The sequence below is a fragment of the Podarcis filfolensis genome, assembly GCF_964270895.1.
Source record: "Podarcis filfolensis genome assembly, chromosome: 10".
Classification (NCBI taxonomy): Eukaryota; Metazoa; Chordata; class Lepidosauria; order Squamata; family Lacertidae; genus Podarcis; species Podarcis filfolensis.
Window position 1 is genome coordinate 53,007,865 of NC_139612.1, and position 19,440 is coordinate 53,027,304.

Consider the following 19,440-nt stretch of genomic DNA (forward strand, 5'->3'; position numbering starts at 1 on the left):
GAAGTTTTCCACAGGCTCCAAAGTTTGCAAAAGTACACAGAAATCTTCAGGTGAAAGAACTTAATGGGTCAAATGCCAATAACCCAAAATAAGAGCAGTGAGAAGGGCTGAGCATTCCACCCTGCAGTGTTTTGCTTCAGGTGAAACTTGTGAGCTTCTGATTCTGAACAGCTGCATGAATGAAAATTAAATGATAGTTATGGCAGATTACAGGCAGCATGGATGGAAAAGAGCTGAGGGCCTTGCAGGCCTTGACAAGCAGCCTTCTTCTCCTGCTCTGTTTTCCAAGGTAAAGAGTCATGGAAGCTCCTCAATGCTGCATGTCTGCCTCCTTCCCTGAAGGGGATGCTGCGACATCCCAGTTCTTCTGCCAAATTTCTCCCAGAACCCTCTTGTTCCCCTTCCTTGCAGAAGCAGGAATGGGATGGAAAGGAAAGGAAAGGAAAGCTTTTGGGAGGCGTGGAGGAAGTTGCTACAAAGCAGGCCCTCTTTTTATACCTGCTTTCCCTCAGGGTTTGTTCTCTTCTTTTGACACCTCCCCATTCTTACGCAGCTAGGAAGTTTGCAGCATGAGGGGTGGCAAGCAATTTAAATAACAGGCCTGGGAGGGGAAATCACAGGCCACTGGCTGCCAAGAGAATCTAATAGTGAACACTAGTGATTCATTTAGATTCTGAACTATACTTTCCAGTGCTATCCTAAGCTTTTGCTGAACGTTGGTTCTTTAAAAAATCGCATGGGAGGAAGAAACTTGGAATATTTTTCTAGATGTGGGCGACATTCACATTAATTTAAGGAAGGGCTGTCTCTGATATTCTTTCCCCCAAAATTATGCCAGAATAAAAATGGAATTTTTAAATATATGTGCTTAACCCTCAGTCTTTTAAAAATATGCCTTTACTTATTAACCAGCTATAGCCTTACTTGATTAATCTATTAGTCATATGACTTAAACCTTACAGTCTTAATTTAAAAAACTAGCACCTGTTCTGGTGTATACTGAATTGGCACTCCTATCTTTTCTTGGAAAAGTATTGCTGTCTACCTCAGAGATAGAGAATCCGTTGTTGTTTTGGGCTATGACTCTCAACATCCCTGACCTTTGCCATGCTGGCTGAGGCTGATGGGAGTTGGAGTCTAAACATCTGGAAGGCCACATCTTCACACACCTGCTCTGCTTTATATGGGGAAATGGAACTTGCATACAATAATTCTAAATAATTTTATTTTACTGTGTGCTTGAGAGAGAGAGAGAGTGTGTATGAATGAATTCATTATACATTTAATCATGCCCATTAATTTCAGTGGGTCGAATCTGAGTAGGACTAAGCTTGGATGCAACCCTGTTGATACGACCGTAGCAAAACATATTTCTTGGTCAGTGCTACCAGCCCTCATGGAGGGAGCTTGCAGTCCTTATACAGAGCTATCATTTTCAGCATTTCTCTCAATATCCCCCACAGAAGAAGAAGAACATGCAAGATGGCGTCGGTGTTCAGGAGCGAAGAGATGTGCCTGTCGCAGCTTTTCCTACAGGTGGAGTCTGCCTACTGCTGCGTGGCAGAGCTTGGAGAGCTGGGCCTGGTTCAGTTCAGAGATGTGAGTAGACATGGGAACCTGCGGGGTGGGGAAGTGGTGTTGGTTGCACTCCTGAGAACCAGCAGCAAGGGTTAGAAGGTTCTTCAGAAGGTTTTCTTGCACTTATATGTACGCGGTGCCTTTTCTGTCACCATTCAGCCCCAAGTAGAGTGGATTGCCATAGTCTAGATGTGAGGTTACCAGATCGTGCACTGCTGTAGCCAGGCTATCCTGGTTCAGGAAGGGCCAAACTGGAAATAGGCTCTCCTGGCCACTGAGGCTACATGGACCTCAAGAGACAGCAGTGGCTCTAGGACATATGAACCTGTTTTTTTCAGGGGCAACTCCATCTAGAGTTGTCTACCCAGTTTCTCCATCTTGTTGCGATTCAGCCTCAATTTATTGGCCCTCATCCACCTCATTATGTCCTCTGGACACCAAAACACCTTTCTTGGGGCTCATCCACACTTCCTGCTTTCCCTGTGCCTAGAGCGTCCGAGAGCGGTCTTCAGTGCTGCATCAGAGCAAACATCAATCCAGACAAAACCCAGATTGCTGTTTGCTCTGATTGAGCGCTAAAGAACAGTTTTCACTGGGGGGGGGGAAGCAGCAGGACAAGATCAAGTGTGCTTAAGGCCCAAGACCAAACAGCCTCTTCTGATATTATAGAATCATAGAATTGTAGAGCTGGAAGGCACCATGAGGATCATCTAGGGCAACCCTCTGCAATGCAGGAATATGATGCTGGAGATGCTCCTCCCTCAGAAGTTCCTCCATCAAACAGTTGATCTGGGTTGCGTATATGCAATGCATTTAACACCCCCCCCCCCACACCCCTCAAGGAATCCTGGGAATTGTACTTTGTTAAGGGTGCTGGGAATTGTAGCTGAAGTTCCCGGGATTCTTTGGGGAAAACATGATTTGCACTAAATGTATGCTGCCAAGACCTGCCAAGGAAAATGAAGAATATATTTATGTATGCAACAACAGTGGCAAGAGTTTTAATAACACAAGGATGGAAGAATGAAGAAATCCCGACAAAAGAACAGTGGCAAGAGAAATTGATGGACTGTGTGGAATTGGCAAAACTGACGCACTAACTACATGACAAGGATAACTATGACTTTAAAGAAGAATGGGAACCTTTTACAAAGTATCTAAAGAATCAACAAAATGAGTTGGACTCCTTGGCAGGTTTGAATAAACATCCACAAATTTATTTGTTAACATAATAGATAGATAGCTTAGAGATTCTTACACTTTTACAATATGAAGAGAACAATATGTGTTAATAAACCAGAAAGAGGAACTGAGGGAAGTCGTAGGGGGTAGGGAGGAAGGATATGTGGGGATGGGAGGGAAAAAATGGGGGAAAATATAATTGTTGAGATAATTTGTTATGTGAAAACTGTTAATATTTTAAAATAAAATAAAATAAAAATAAATGTATGCTGTGTACGCAGTCAGCTGGAATCCTCACAGGAGCAAGTTTAACAGAGTTCTCCTCCTCCCTCACCAACACCAGTGGCAGTTCTGCCCGTCTTGGCTGTGACGAAAGGCAGTCTCTGCCTGGAAGCAGCTTGACCCCAGTTAATATATGGGGTGGGAGCAGAAGAGGTAACAATGTCTGGACCAGAAGGACAGGGCAGGCTCTGCCGCAGAGTTCCTTCTCCTTTATTGGGATTGATAACGTCGGTCAGTGTGGACTTTAGGCTCTCAAATTTCTGTGGCACCCTGCGCAGTGCTAAAATTCCTCCCCGCCTCACATGCTCTGTTCTACAGCATTATTTTGGTGCCCCCTGCAGGGCAGCGCCCAGTCCAAGTGCACTGGCTATGCTACCCTAAAACCACCTCTGCTTCAATCCATAGTGGTGAGGCGCTGTAAACAACTGCTTGTGGGATTTTATACTCTGAAAGTTGCACTGTCTATGCATATACAGATGGAAAGATTTCAAGAATGTTAAGATTTGTCTATAAGATTGGCCCAGGGACAGCCAATCCTTTCAGATGAACTCTTTTAATTCATTTTGTCGTGGTTGGATTAATTTTTATTTTTTATTTTTTTTTGCAAATATGTACAAATCAAAACTTACAAACTTGAAAAAGAAAAAAGAAATTAAGGTTACAAAAGAAGAAGAAAAGAGAAAAAGAAAAGAAAAAAGAAAATTGGAAACATAAATAAATATCATACACTGATACTGTTAAATCTTAATAAAGAAAAAAGAAAATCATAAATAAAATGACATTAAGTTATTCATTATTAAACTAATACTTTACAGATCAAACACATATGTTTGGAGTTTTTTTTACTTTTGCAGAGTTACTAATTTTTATTATTAATCTTTATTTAGTTGAATGCAAATGTGAACAGCTTCCAGCGAAAATTTGTGAATGAAGTCAGAAGATGCGAATCCTTGGAAAGGATCCTTCGTAAGTAGACTTGTAACTTTCTCCTTGTGCTGTTCTTCACTAAAATGAGCTGTGGAACAGGTTTCTGCTTTATAAAAAGAACAGTAACTCGGGGATGTAGCAGTAAAAGATGCTGGCTCTTTTTCTGAGAGGTTTTTTTTAGCATGTTAAAAAAAAATATTCCCCCAGAAATAGAGTGTAAACAGAAGACAGTATTAGGCTAGGTTCAATTCCTCTTATCAGGGCATTTTCAGGGTACTGTTCCCGCAGGTGGGTGTGGTTTCAGACCCCTTTCACAATGGATTTGTTTTGTAATTTACTAAACAGGCCATTAGTCACCACTGGGCTATCTCTTCCCTTGACATGGCCCACAACAGAGAGCCACCAACCTTTTGGGCCCATTTGCAAATGGGAGAAGTTGTTATAGACATCCTACACAGACCTCCCCCAAATAACACATCACTAGTGATGTATGGAAGTGAGAGCTGGACCATAAAGAAGGCTGATCGCCGAAGAATTGATGCTTTTGAGTTATGGTGCTGGAGGAGACTCTTGAGAGTCCCATGGACTGCAAGAAGATCAAACCTCTGCATTCTGAAGGAAATCAGCCCTGAGTGCTCACTGGAAGGACAGATCGTGAAGCTGAGGCTCCAATACTTTGGCCACCTCATGAGAAGAGAAGACTCCCTGGAAAAGACCTTGATGTTGGGAAAGATGGAGGGCACAAGGAGAAGGGGACGACAGAGGACGAGATGGTTGGATAGTGTCTTCGAAGCTACAAACATGAGTCTGAACAAACTGCGGGAGGCAGTGGAAGACAGGAGTGCCTGGCGTGCTCTGGTCCATGGGGTCACGAAGAGTCGGACACGACTAAACGACTAAACAACAACAACACAGACCTCCCCCAAATAATAATAATAAATTTTATTTATACCCCGCCCTCCCCGGCCAGAGCCGGCCTCAGGGCGGCTAACACCAGTAAAATTACAGTAAAAACATAATGGGGGGGACCAATTTAAAATACAGGTTAAAATGCAATTTAAAATGCAGCCTCATTTTAAAAGTAGTCAATAGATCAAAACCATAAGGGGAGGGAAACATAAGAGACAGACTGAGTCCAAATCAAAGGCCAGGCGGAACAGCTCTGTCTTGCGGAAAGATGTCAAGTCCCGCAGGGCCCTAGTCTCTTGTGACAGAGCGTTCCACCAAGTCGGGGCCAGTACTGAAAAGGCCCTGGCCCTAGTTGAGACCAACCTAACTACCTTGCGACCTGGGAACTCCAAAATGTCGTCATTTGTGGACCTTAAGGTCCTCTGCGGGGCATACCAGGAGAGGCGGTCCCGTAGGTACGTGGGTCCTAGGCCACACCAAACACACACCACACCCTATTTTATTGGCTACAGCTGGATGCTTCTTTCCAGCTTCATTTCAGAGGGGTGGGGAGGGACCTTCTGGGAGCCAAGGAAGACCTCTGGGGGTACATGCGCACCCGTGGGTACCATGTTGGCGACTCTTGATGCATAGTATAGCACCGTTTTACATTCAGGTGAAAATTAGATGGCACCTTTCTTTCTGGTTTGCTCACAGGCTTTCTGGAGAGTGAGATGGGGGATGATATAGTGCTTTTCAAGCCTGAAAAATGCCCAGAGACACCGCTACCTCGAGAAATGATTGACTTAGAGGTAAGCAGTTTGGGACTGGTACATGCATGTGCCAGTCATGTGCTGGGGAAGTGTTGTGTGTGGCATTGGCAGTTGACCTACCGTATATATTAGGAGAACCGTATACTTCTTAATAGAAATACACTGCAAGGAGTTGTATTTGTCCGTCTGAGTGGGACGGGGTGGGGTGGGGAGAAATCCAGAGTTAACAGCAGGGCAATGCTTTTGTTAGAAGCAAAAATAAACATGATGAAGCATTGTGATGAACTACATTAGCTAAAACGATGAATGGTGACTGCAAATTTCTAGCGTTCTCCAGCGTTCTCCTAATTTTCTTAACTCATTCAGGCCATAATCCTAAAATCAGAATGGGGAAACTAGGGTTCTCCAGATAATGTTGGACCCAGCTTGCTCAGTTTTTTGTGACATTTTTGTTGGTCTTCCAAAAAAGGCATTCCCAGTGGCTTTCCATCATGAGAACATATGAACATTATTGGATCATCAAGCTATAAAGTACTCTCTCTTATCTCTCCTGTGTCTCTGGTATAATCTCTATTGATATCTCATATAATGAAAAATGAAAAGGGACCTATGTCTTTCCTCTACACTGAGAGTAGCCAACTTGGTGCCTTCCATATGTTATTAGACTGTACCTCCCATTGTCTCTGACCATTGGCCATACTGGCTGGGGCTGATGGGAGTTGGAGTCCAACATTATCTGGAGAACCCTAGTTTCCCCATTCTGATTTTAGGATTGCAGCCTGAATGAGTTAAGAAAATTAGGAGAACTCTGGACCCTAAAACAGCCTGTGCTGTGAGATCTGCTAGAGATTCACCGTCACCATTCATCATTTTAGCTAATGTTGGTGAAAGGAAGATTTGTTGTGTTTCCTGTTACTTGTTTTAGTGTCTACACATATCTTGAGTAATCCATGAATAATTCATTCTCGGGAACAGCGCTGAGATTTTAATATTCACGGCAAGATTGCCTAACATGCTGAGACGTATTTTGAAATGTTTACCGTGTAATAATCCATCTTTATAGTGATCTGTTTTGTCAGCAGTGAGGTGCATGAAAGAATAATTGGCCATGCCTTTTGTTTTGCTCTGGGTATAAACAGGGAGTTTTGGAGAAACTGGAGGCTGAGCTGGAGGAGGCTAACAAGAATCTGCAGGCACTGAGGCAGAACTTTCTGGAACTCACTGAACTGAAACATCTCCTGAAGAAAACTCAGGACTTCTTTGAGGTGAGGTGATTTTCAAATACACTGTTGGCTTCTCGGAACATTCTACTGGTTGGAAGCAACCTCTTAATTATTTGTTTGAAGCCCTGTGGGAAACCTTGGGCCTGTGGGCAGAATGTGGCCCACCAAGCCTCTCTCTGTGGCCCTCAGAACTCTCCCTAGCCACACACCCTTCCTAGTCATGCCCTCCTTGAATGTTTTTGCCTTGCTGGGATGCATCCTTGAACTCTGAAAATGCTTCTTGCTTGCTTGAGTGGAGGATAGAGAGAGTTGGGTGTATGCCACACTTAAATCCATTAAACCCCTCCATTTTTGCCTATGTCTCTGGCCACCATTGACATTTGGCCCCCGGAAGGCTGCTCAGTCAGGAATGTGGCCCTCAGATGGCTAAATATAGTAGATGTGATAAGTGCCCAAACAGAATTTTCCTGGCCACGTTATGAACTTGGGATGAAAGAACGCTAGCTCTCCATTTCAATGGTCCTGATTATTCCGCTGCTTACCCTTTCCTAGTCAGTCAGTTGCCCTGCTCAGCTGGTGCCCTCTTGCTTGGGCTCAGAAATTGCCTGCAGGAACTAAGGAATTCTGGGACTTGCAGCTCTTGAGAAAATACATCACATACGGCAGCGTAATCTCTATAATCTCTCAAACTCCAAAGTCTAGTTTTAATTGTCCTTTAAAAAATGCCTATGTGCTATAGTTTGATGAAGGTAAGGTAAAGGGAAAGGGACCCCTGACCATTAGGTCCTGTCGTGGCCGACTCTGGGGTTGTGGCGCTCATCTCACTATATTGGCCGAGGGAGCCGGCGTACAGCTTCCGGCTCATGTGACCAGCATGACTAAGCCACTTCTGGCGAACCAGAGCAGTGCACGGAAACGCCGTTTACCTTCCCGCCGGAGCGGTACCTATTTATCTACTTGCACTTTGATGTGCTTTCGAACAGCTAGGTTGGCAGGAGCAGGGACCAAGCAACAGGAGCTCACCTGGTCACGGGGATTTGAACCGCCAACCTTCTGATCAGCAAGTCCTAGGCTCTGTGGTTTAGCCCACAGTGCCACCCACGTCCCTCTTTGATGAGGATACAGAGGCTTATGAAGACAGAAGTGCCTGGCGTGCTCTGGTCCATGGGCTCACGAAGAGTCGGACACGACTAAACGACTAAACAACAAACAGAGGCTTATATATTTAGAGATCCCCAGCCTGGCTGATACCTCACAGAACTACAGTTCCCAGGAAAGAACAAACGTCTGCTTAACTAGATGATGCTGAACTCCAACTCCCACCATCCCTTGCCATTGGCTGGGGCTGATGGGAGTTGGAGTGCAGCAATATCTGGAGGACCACAGGTTCCCTACCTCTACTCCGATAGTTGCCATTTTGGTGCCAGGTTCAGACACATTTTAAATGATATTTTAATTGGAACTGCCTTTCTGCCCACCTTAGCCTAATGTTTTTAGCCTTTCTTAAAAAAAACAACAACTTTAGATTTGAAAAACCAAAATATTGCTTGTGGTTGGGTTGCGACGTCTGAATAGTTTTGTTCACATTTTTTGTACCTTACCCTGGAATCTCATGTTGAAGTGAGGTTCATAAATATTTTAAATAATGATATATACATACGTAAATCTTTCTGTTCCGTGAACTTTCAAATTAGACCTGTAGGATAAATTTAATTCCTGATTTCAGACGGAAACTAATTTGCCTGATGATTTCTTCAATGAAGACACCTCCGGGCTGTTGGAGTTAAGAAGCACACCTGCAGCCGTTGCTGCAAAACTGGGGTTAGTATCATTTGTGCTGATTTATGTTCTCGTAGAAAGCTCAATATGTGGAACTAAGTGAGAGAGTCAGGAAATCAGTCAGGAGGAGAGTCAGTGACACAGAGGAAAGGCACATGGTGGATCTACACACGGGGCGGGGGGGGACATTATAAATAAGTCAGAAATTAAATTGTTATGGCAGAAGAAAAAAACCCTATGTAAAAACGCTATAGAAAGGTTTTGTGTTCTCTGGCGCCATTTGGTGTTGCATGTTTATAACGCATTCAAATCACTTTTTTTACTAATGTAGCTGAGTTCCACAGTTTGAGGGAATATAGGCTGGGAAAGGCACGTTTACAGTGGAACCTCTATTTGTGACCATAATCTGTTCTGGAGGTCCATCCGGAGGTTGAAACGGGTCGCTGGGAGAGGCGCCGTTGTGTGCAGGCGCAGGCGGCGATTCCCCGCTTCTGCGCATGTGCGAACGGCAATTGCCACCCCTGCGCATACACAAACGGCAGCACACCTGCCAGTTACTTCCAGGTTTGTCGTGATCGCGACTTGGAATGACTGTAAGAAGAGGTGGTGGTAAGTAGAGGTTCAGCTGTATTCTGTAGCAATAGACTTTAGTTCAACACAACTCTGGACACTTCATCAGTTGAAGAGTCTAGAATATTTCAACTGATCAACCTGATCTAGTTGAATGGCTAGTACCTTGAGGAGGATTTTTCTTTGATATTCCTAGCCCTACATTAGTTGCAGAGGTGGAGCTTTGTTGCTAAGTTGCAAACCTACCTTGTGTTTTATATGTAGGGAGTAAATTGGGGAAGTATATTTAATCCTGAAGTCCCACGTTATGTGGGAAACTACCAAAGAAATGGCTGGCTGCCTGAATTTAAGAAGCACGGGGCTTGACTCACTCTCTAGCCAAAAGAGCCCCCAGCAGCGTTTAAAAATACAAGTTTATGCAGGGTTCGTGAAGCATGGGAAATATAGGTTATTAGACCTTTAAATACACCATTTTTGACACTTACAACATGCCCCTGCATTGCACCTCCATCTCTACCCCTTTTTCCGTGAATAGACTACATACTTTAGTAAGTTTAAATACAGTGGTACCTCAGGTTACATATGCTTCAGGTTACATACGCTTCAGGATACAGACTCCGCTAACCCAGAAATAGTGCTTCAGGTTAAGAACTATGCTTCAGGATGAGAACAGAAATCGTGCTTCGGCGGCGCGGCGGCAGCAGGAGGCCCCATTAGCTAAAGTGGTGCTTCAGGTTAAGAACAGTTTCAGGTTAAGAACGGACCTCCGGAACGAATTAAGTACTTAACCTGAGGTACCACTGTACTTTACTTACATAATTGGAGGTCTCATTCATGCGTCAGCCAACGCTGCAACACAGGCAATAACTTCACGAGTACAAAACACAAATATGTGTAGTGCTTCGTGTGGAGAGGGTTGACTCGTGACATATCCCTTCTGTTTGTGTGACACGCAGATTCATAGCTGGTGTGATCAAAAGGGAAAGAATGGTGCCTTTTGAGCGTCTGCTGTGGAGAGCCTGCCGAGGAAATATCTATCTGAAGTTCAGCGAAATGGACACACCCCTGGAGGATCCTATCACTGTAGGTGGAGACGGTTTAAAAAACAAAACAACCAAAAAATTTTTTGTCACTTCTGCTGTTGTGTTTGGTATGCGCAGCGCCATTAAATTGCAAGCGTAGTATTTCGACGGCTGCGACTATTTTAAAATTCCACTTGGGTTGCATTTATTTTCTCCAGAAAGAAGAGATGAAAAAGAATGTGTTCATTATCTTCTATCAAGGGGAGCAACTCAGACAGAAAATCAAGAAGATTTGTGAAGGGTAAGGGAAAATGTGCTGTTGAGAAAGGAGTGCTGGCTGTAACAGAGGTGTTTTTTCCATTGTGATAAACAAGAGATTGGGACAGAACTAAGAATCCTGTGCGGAGTGGCATTTCCCTCCCCCATCCACCCCCCCACCCCCGTATTCCACATACAGAAACCAACTGGAGCAACAGCTGAATCTTACTTTAGCACTGGGGATGTGGGACAGCACCCTCCACCACACCTGAGGACAGCAAGATACTTAGTGGGGTGCGTTGCAGGCTGTGTAGCACATATAGCTTTTCCTTCCAACACCTCCCTGCCTCACTCTGCCTAATGATAGGGCCGGTCGTGACTAAATAGGTTCATCTCTCAAACCTGAGCATGAGGCAACCAGTCCGCTTTGCAAAACTGTACCTCCTGCCTTTATCCCTCATCATAAGGTCACCTACCTCATTTGTCTAATGGTAGGGCTGGCCAAGACTAAGGCCCTGCGCATACCCTGCTTTTTTAAACACGTTTCTTCCCCCAAAGAATCCCAAAAACTGTAATTTTTAAGGAGTTGTAGCTCTGTGAGGTGCAAACTACAGTTCCCAGGATTCTTTGGGCTGTTGTGTGTATGTTTTAAATGGGCTTTAAATGTATGGTGTGTCCTCGGCCTTAATAAGCCCATCTTATCATTCCCTGAGTGGTAGGAAACCAATCCACAAGGCACCATCCTACTTCCTAGCTCTAGCAGTCATTTTCTTTTTCCCCCCTTTTTTTAAAAATAATTTTTTATTGAAGAAATTTTAACATAATCAAACATTCAAATTACATTTTACAATTTCCATTAAACCCCCCTCAACTTCTAGCAGTCATTTTCAATAATTTCTGACTCAACTTCAGGAAGAACTTGATGGTGCTACGAGCTGTTCGGCAGCACTGGGTCGGAAGGTGGTTGACTATCCTTCATTGGAGGTTTTTACCGTATTTTTCGCTCCATAAGACACACTTTTTTCCTCCAAAAAAGTAAGGGGAAATGTCTGTGTGTCTTATGGAGCAAATGTGTGGTCGATCACTGGTTCCCTTTCCGGCCCTGGCCTCCATTGTTGAATGTTCTGCACATGGAGGCCGTGTATTTCCCCAGTGACCTGTAACTGGCTGATTGGATTATCTGTCTGGAAACTGTAGAAACGGCTCCCTTTCCTTTCCTAAAGAAGCTGCAGAACAGTGAGTTGAACCCCATAAAAACAGGATTTTTTCCCTTTGCAAAGTAAGCTCAACAACTTTGAGCTGATCCTCAAAAAGGGCTTTCACCCTTTGCAAAACAAGCTGCACAACTGTGAGCTGATCCCCAAAAAAACAGGGTTTCCCCCCTTTCCTCCTCTAAAAACTAGGTGTGTCTTATGGTCAGGTGCGTCTTCTGCAGCGAAAAATACGGTAAGCAGAGGTTGGGTGGCTCATCTGTCAAGGAGTCATTAACTGTGATTCCTGCATTGCTGGGGTTGGGAGTTGATGACCCTTCCAGCAGCACAATTCTATGATTCTGTAGGTCAGAATCATGCCCAAACTGAGTGTGTGCTGCTGTAGTCTATTGGAGATTCTGGCACATTGTTTTTGACAAGATGCAAATACAAATAGCTAATAGGCATCTGAGACAGCAGTACAACTCCAGCAGCGCAAGAGCTTGCGCCTCTTGTTTTTACTGCAAGTTGTTTTTAATTAGTGTCATTGCTCTGCCAGTTTCACGTGTGGCAAATCCACACGCAGATCTATCCAAAAATATAAAGTGGAATAAAAAATAGTGGGTCGTACCTGCATCCTCCTCTCTTTAACTTGGAGGCGCTTGGATGCTGCTGACTGCTTCAGCAGATCTATCCGCCTGAGAGGGGCTCCCCAGCGAATTCTCCTTGAGTTTTCTTCACATCGCATGTGCCATTAGGGTAAAAGTGACATTCTGTATGCAAAAGGGCTGTTAGAAGATCAAAGCCAAGTTACTGTGATCGTGTGGGGAAAGTACCAAATCTGTGGGCTGCAGTAAAGAGGAATAATCTTTCAGGCACGATTTAAAAGTCTAATTTAAAGATGGGTTCAGAACTCAGAAGCATATGAAACGGAAATAATAATGAAAAGGGGCTAGGAGGCTTGAGGTTTTCTTTTCTTTTTTAGAATATTTTGTTGGAGATCCCATTTCAGAGCTGAAATTGGAGCAAAGATTAATTATTCTTTCGTAGCGCTTTCTGCCTAAAATCAAGGAGCAAAGTATTATTGACTTTGCCTTGTACTCTGGTTCATGCATATGCAAGGACTGTCTTGTAATCAGATGGTAGCTTGGCAAACAATAGACAGCCCAGCCAGTCCGTGCATTATTGGAGAAAAAGATGTGGTACTTCAGGCAAGCTTATTATGGCTACTGTGTACTCGTGATTAAGGGATGGGGCTGAAATTTGATTAGATTTGCATTTTAATGCGAGCCTGCCTGATACGCACTTTAGAAACAGCACATGAATCGAAATGTGGCTATCCTTTGAAATTTATGCTTTTCCAAATTTTGCCACACAGTTCGCCAGCCAGAAAAAGAATTGTGCGAAAAGGTGTGTGTGTGTGTGTTAGGAGAAAGTGTGCATCAATGAAAATAGCCGAATCATTTGCTTTAGGGGAAATTGCTTGCAAAAAAGTTACATATTAGGCAAAATGGCATATACAATGGGGAGAGATGCGTACCAAAACTCTTGCAAAATTTTGTCAGGACTTAAAAAAGAAACCTACGAATTGATGTGGAAATGAGGTGACCCAAACTTCAGATGGGGGGGACGTGAAACTAAATGAAAATGAGATCGACAGATTTGTTCATGCCTATTCCTGCTTAAAATGCCTGGTCATGCTGTACCATTGAAATAATACTGTTTTGAGAAGGAAGGAACTTGGCACATAATAATGTGTTACAGAGAACGTGAAGCGGCCACTGAAAACTATGCCACCCTGTGTGACCCAAGCCTTTGTTGTTTGGAATGGAAAGCACCTTTGCTGTAGTTCTGCATGGAATGAACAAGCAGAGAGAAGCCTGTTCCCCAGGGTTCCATTACACTAGGAAAGCAAAGCCTTTGCAGACAAGGGTCTGTTTGACTTCCTAGTGGTTCCATTAAGTGCTAGGCAGGCAGCAACTGTTAGAGAGGGACATAAATGCTGCCCCTTGTCCCACTAAGGCAAAGGTTTACATACCCTCCAACATTTCTCTGATGAAAATAGGGATGTCTTATTCTTATTCTTATTCTTATTCTTATTCTTATTCTTATTCTCCACCCATCTGACTGGGTTAACCCAACCACTCTTGGTGGCTTCCAACATATATAAAAACGTAATAAAACGTTAAATATTTTAAAAAACTTTCTTATGCAGGTCTCCCTTCAGATGTCTTCTAAAAGGTGGTACAGTAGCTTCAGGTTGGGCGTTTTCAGGTTACGCTCTGCAGCAACCTGGAAGTAACGGAATGCGTTACTTCCAGGCTTCACCACTTGCGCATGCGCAGACGCTCAAAATGATGTCACGCACATGCACGGAAGTGGCAAAACGCGACCCGCGCACGCGCAGATGCAGGTTGCATTCACTTCAGGATGCGAATGGGGCTCCGGAACGGATCCCGTTCACATCCAGAGGTAGCTTATCTCCTTGGCTCAGGGGTTGGATAACAGCATACCCTCCAACAGTTCTCCAATGAAAATAGGGACATCCTAAGGAAAAACGGGACATTCTGGGATCAAATCATAAACTGAGATGGCTTCTGTAAATCTGGGACTGTCCCTGGAAAATAGGGACACTTGGAGCGTCTGGGTTTAGGTCGCATTCACATGATACCACTTTAAACAGTCTTAACTTTCCCCAACGTATTCTGGGAGCTGTAGCTTGTTAAGGGTGCTGAGTGGCTTAACAATCAGAATCTCATCCCAGGGAACTGTGGGAATTGTAGCTCTGGGAGGAGAATAGGGACTTCCTAACAGCTCTCGGGACCCTTAACAAACTACAGCTCCCAGAATACTTTGAGGGAAGCTATGATAGTTTAACATGTTATCATGGTGCTTTAAATGAAAGTTATGAATGTGGCCTAAGTCCCTGACCCTGAGTGCACCAAAGTCACCACAGAAGAATTGCTGTGATTACTAAGCAGCTTGATGGTGGTCCCTGCTGGCTTATCATTATTATCATAATTATTATTTTATCTATACCCCGCCCATCTGGCTGGGTTTCCCCAGCCACTCTGGGCGGCTTACAGCACATTAAAATGGTAAGACATCAAAAATTTCCTGACACAGGGCTGCCATCAGATGTCTTCTAAAAGTCAGATAGTTGTTTATTTCCTTGACATCTGATGGGAGGGCGTTCCACAGGGCGGGCGCCACCATCAAGAAGGCCCTCTGCCTGGTTCCCTGTAACCTCACTTCTTGCAGTGAGGGAACCGCCAGAAGGCCTTGTTTTCAGTATGTAACAAACACGGTTGTACAAGGATTGTCACTGGCTTGTTTGCTTTCGACTTGTTCCCCCCCCCCCAGGTTCCGTGCCACGGTGTACCCTTGCCCCGAGTCAGCTGGAGAACGCCGGGAGATGGCTGCTGGTGTGAACACAAGGATTGAGGATCTAAACACAGTAGGTTGCCTTGGGCCTCGTTCCTGTGACTTAGTGGTAGGCCAGGCCTGGCCAGGGTTCTTCATGTATGTATGTCCTCTGTTCTCAGGTGATCACCCAAACCGAGTCCCATCGGCAGGGACTGCTGAAGGAGGCGTCAGTGAACCTGTGGAGCTGGGGGATCAAGGCGAAGAAAATGAAGGCCATCTACCACGTCCTGAATTTGTGCAACATCGACGTCACCCAGCAGTGCGTCATTGCTGAGATCTGGTTCCCTGTGGTGGACACAGGCGGCGTAAAAAGGGCTCTGCATAAGGGAATGGTAAGGGTCTGGGCCCGGAATTCTTTAGCTGATTTCCAGAGGGTCCTCACTAGCGTGCTCTGGGGGAATGGCTGAGGGATACAGCAAAAGATCTCTTTTTCTGGCAAAAGATCCTATGTTCCATGCCTAGAATCTCCAGGTAGGTCTGATGAAGACCCTGGAAAGATGCTGTCAGCCAGCACAGACAAAGCGAGGTGGACCATGGTCAATATAAGACAGGTTCCTTTGCATCCAATTAAGTCGTTTACAAGGACCACTTGGAAATTGTCAAGGGTCTTTTTGGACCACTTAATAATGAGTTGACCAGGGCGATATCTGGTTTTCAGCATTATGATATATCACCAGCTAAGCATCATGATAAACTGATATACAGTGGTACCTCGGGTTACATACGCTTCAGGTTACATACGCTTCAGGTTACAGACTCCGCTAACCCAGAAATAGTGCTTCAGGTTAAGAACTTTGCTTCAGGATGAGAACAGAAATTGTGCTCCGGCGGCACGGCGGCAGCAGGAGGCCCCATTAGCTAAAGTGGTGCTTCAGGTTAAGAACAGTTTCAGGTTAAGTACGGACCTCCAGAATGAATTAAGTACTTAACCCGAGGTACCACTGTATATACGACGTCTGAAATAAAGATGGAGCTATGTAGAGGCAGTGGCTGGCTTCATGGTTTTCCCCACGTTGTGATTTCTGCATATTGCATACACACATCATGATTCATGATAGATAGCCAGGTCAAAAATTATGAACCTGATATGGTAATATGGGCGTCAAATCGGTTTGGGACGATACAGTGGTACCTCAGGTTACAGACGCTTCAGGTGACAGACTCCACTAACCCAGAAATAGTACCTCAGGTTAAGAACTTTGCTTCAGGATGAGAACAGAAATCGTGCTCCGGCGGCGCGGCAGCAGCAGGAGGCCCCATTAGCTAAAGTGGTGCTTCAGGTTAAGAACAGTTTCAGGTTAAGAACGGACCTCCGGTATGAATTAAGTTCTTAACCCGAGGTACCACAGCCTTAAGATGACATAGGACATAGCCACTGTGGCAAGCAAATTCATTAATAGTCCTCCATGAATTTGCTGGATCCTCTTTTAAAGCCTCCCACGTGTGAAATAGCACAGGGATAGACCTGAGCCAAACATTAATGTTTCAGTTTCTGGGAAGGCGGCATCCATATATATCACAGGCAGGGCAGGTACACCCAGTGTGTTATGAGGGGGACCCAATCTCACCTCCCTACCACATGCAGCCTCTAAGGCAGTCTTCATCAAGCAGATGTTTCAGACTACACAGGTGTGCCGACTGTTCCGGATGGAACTGGTTGTCCCAAATATCTGGAGGGCACCAGCTTGGCGAAGACTGCCCTGAGCTCATCTGAACCAGGCCATGATTGCTGTATATTTTGCAGGTAGTATTCCATGGCACAAAAGTCTTTCTATGAAGTGGGAGAGAGCGAAGGAAGGAAGGGTTGTTTGAGAAGAAGAAAACAGCTGTTGTCAGCTTCACAATAGCTAATTTTGGAAACATCGGAAAAGAAATGTCCCTGATGCTGGGGAAATGAAGCTCAAAATGGAATAATCTGCAGTATTTGCTGACAGTAGCCATTTCCGTTTTCTGGTCTCTCTGTGGTTTATTTATTTATTTATTTCTTGCTCGTTCCATTTTAGTGCTGTCTGACCTTACCTCTGCTGCATAAGCTTCTATTTTTAATATATAAACTAGTGTTTGGGCCCAGTTGATGGATGTAGAGATCTTTGAGGTGGCATCTGAGATACTAGGGTGAAAGTGGGGGACGGTGTCCTAAAGGATTCTGTCTTCATTTGTTTGTTTAAATATTTTGCATTTTATTTTGTTGTTGCGTCTAGCTATATTACCAACTTTTTACCTTCTGGATAAAATGAGTTTGGGACTCTGCAGAAATACTTTAAATATATAACTCTTCTGAGCAATGTTGCCTCCCTCTGTAATCCTAGGTCACATCAATGCTACAGATCAGCCTAGTGGGTTTCCTGTACAAAGAACCCTGGAAAGTGAAAAAGCACTTGTGATGTGTGTCACAAACACATTGGCATTCTGCTAAAGGGTTCGATTCCCTTGGCAGCTCTATAAACGCTTTGAAAATGCTCACAATTTTAAAGCTCACAATGGAAAATTCCGGTTTCAACTCTACAGCGCCACCTGGTGTCACAATGTTAGAATGCATTTATAATGTTTTATTTTTACTAATGTAGCTGAGTCCTGGATCATCTTTGCTGTAGGTATTTTATGTCGTAGATATTTATCCAATTTTTGTTGCAGATGTTTACAACCCGTCAAAGTACCGTATTTTTCGCTCTATAGTACACACTGGACCATAGGACACACCAGACCATAGGAGGGGGAGAACAGGAAAAAAAAAATTCACCCCTTCAGTGAAGCAGCAGGAGAAACGGAGCCCCTTCCATTTCTCCTCCCGCTTCGCTGAAGGGGCGCTGCGCAGAGAGGGAAAACTGTGCAACGCCTCTCCAGCGAAGCGAAGCCTGTAGGCCAAGAGGGATCGGTGTGCACCGACTCCTCTCGCTCTCCAGGCTTCAGGCGGCTATCCACAAGCCTTCGGAGCGCAGCGGGAACTCCTTTAATGGAGCGAATTCAGACTCCTTGGCTTCAACGAAAGCAACCCGAAGCCTCCGGAGCGCGGGGGGAGCTCTCCCTCTGCGCTTCGGAGGCTTCGCGTTGCTATCGCTGAAGCCAAGGAGCCTGCATTTGCTCCATAGGACGCACACACATTTCCCCTTAATTTTTTGAGGGGAAAAAGTGCGTCCTATGGAGCGAAAAATACGGTAGTTTACATAAATGAGAAAACAGTAAAATTATCCATAAAAAGATCTAACAACATTACTTTAAAACACTCAAAAAATTAAAATCAACAATAACCTGAAAACAGATTAAAACACACATCAAATTTCTAAATATCTGGGTAGGCTTGTCTAATTGAAATGTTTTTAGCAGGTACCCAAAAGTGGTGAGTGAGGGCAACTGCGTGGTATCAATAGGCAGGGAGTTCCAAAGTCTAGGTGCTCCCACACTAAGAAACAACAACACCTGAGTTCTTACAAATGCAGGACAGATATTATGTCTAGCAGTGCCAGTTCCGCAGATTGAAGTGGTTGAGTGCGCATAGATGGGGTAGCGAAATCTCACAGGTAGGACCCTAATCGCCATCTATCTGATTGCAGGAACGTAGCGGCTCTACAATCAACCCAATCCTGACTGCGATACAGACCAAGATGTCTCCTCCTACCTTTAACAGGACCAATAAGTTCACTTTGGGTTTTCAGACTATTGTAGATGCCTATGGCGTGGGTAATTACAGGGAACTTAATCCAGGTAAACGGACTCTGTTCTATTTTTTGCTGTAGCTTGGTGGGGTTTTTTTAGGATTCAAGATTTAAAATGAAATGCAAGGTGCTTTTATTCCTCTGTCGGTTCCTATTGCTTCAACTTAAACCAGGGCTGCATGCCTGAAATGCAGCGACATTTGGGTTTCTATAGATTGAATGGGTTTTTTTTTTCAGAAGGGGGGGGGAAGCAACATGGATATGTTCTGTTTATTGCAAGCCATTATTGTAAGGGGGTGAACAAAAAGCGCTGTCAGCAAGGCAAATGTTTCTTTACAGGACATTCAGTGCAATCACCAGTGCCAGGTTTTCAGAACAGAATCTCACCAATCATCAATTATAATGAATTTTTGGTAATGAAAATTCCCATCCTCCCGCTTGCCCAAAAAGAGGCTTCACTGTGATGTATAACAGTGCCACCTGGTGATTCCAATTAGTTCTCATGGGCTAATTTACTTTATTTGCTGGAACCAGCACTCAATGAAACCCACAAGCTATGCTGCCTCTCTAATTTTAGGCAAATCCTGCACCCACCTGTAACCTTTGAGACTGTTTTTTTTGTTTTTTTTTTAAAAAGGTGTCATAATTCAATAATTCAATCACCAAATGCATTTGGCTTTTTCTTGCTG

At 44.3% G+C, this 19,440-nt stretch overlaps 1 protein-coding gene across 2 annotated transcripts in view; it reads left to right on the forward strand.

The window, feature by feature from the left end:
* The first annotated feature begins 339 nt into the window (after positions 1 to 339).
* ATP6V0A4 (ATPase H+ transporting V0 subunit a4) overlaps positions 340 to 19,440 on the forward strand; it is a 35,722-nt gene continuing 16,621 nt past the window's right edge. Inside the window, exons 1-11 of one of the 2 annotated variants that reach the window (XM_083574199.1) lie at positions 340 to 513; positions 1,467 to 1,599; positions 3,930 to 4,008; positions 5,575 to 5,669; positions 6,770 to 6,895; positions 8,580 to 8,674; positions 10,159 to 10,285; positions 10,443 to 10,525; positions 15,036 to 15,129; positions 15,218 to 15,430; positions 18,650 to 18,800. In XM_083574199.1, the coding sequence (XP_083430325.1) occupies positions 425 to 513; positions 1,467 to 1,599; positions 3,930 to 4,008; positions 5,575 to 5,669; positions 6,770 to 6,895; positions 8,580 to 8,674; positions 10,159 to 10,285; positions 10,443 to 10,525; positions 15,036 to 15,129; positions 15,218 to 15,430; positions 18,650 to 18,800 (1,285 nt within the window). In that variant the 5' untranslated portion in view covers positions 340 to 424. Of the gene's footprint in view, positions 514 to 1,266; positions 1,600 to 3,929; positions 4,009 to 5,574; positions 5,670 to 6,769; positions 6,896 to 8,579; positions 8,675 to 10,158; positions 10,286 to 10,442; positions 10,526 to 15,035; positions 15,130 to 15,217; positions 15,431 to 18,649; positions 18,801 to 19,440 lie in introns of those variants that run through there. The other variant, XM_083574200.1, reaches the window with a different exon arrangement.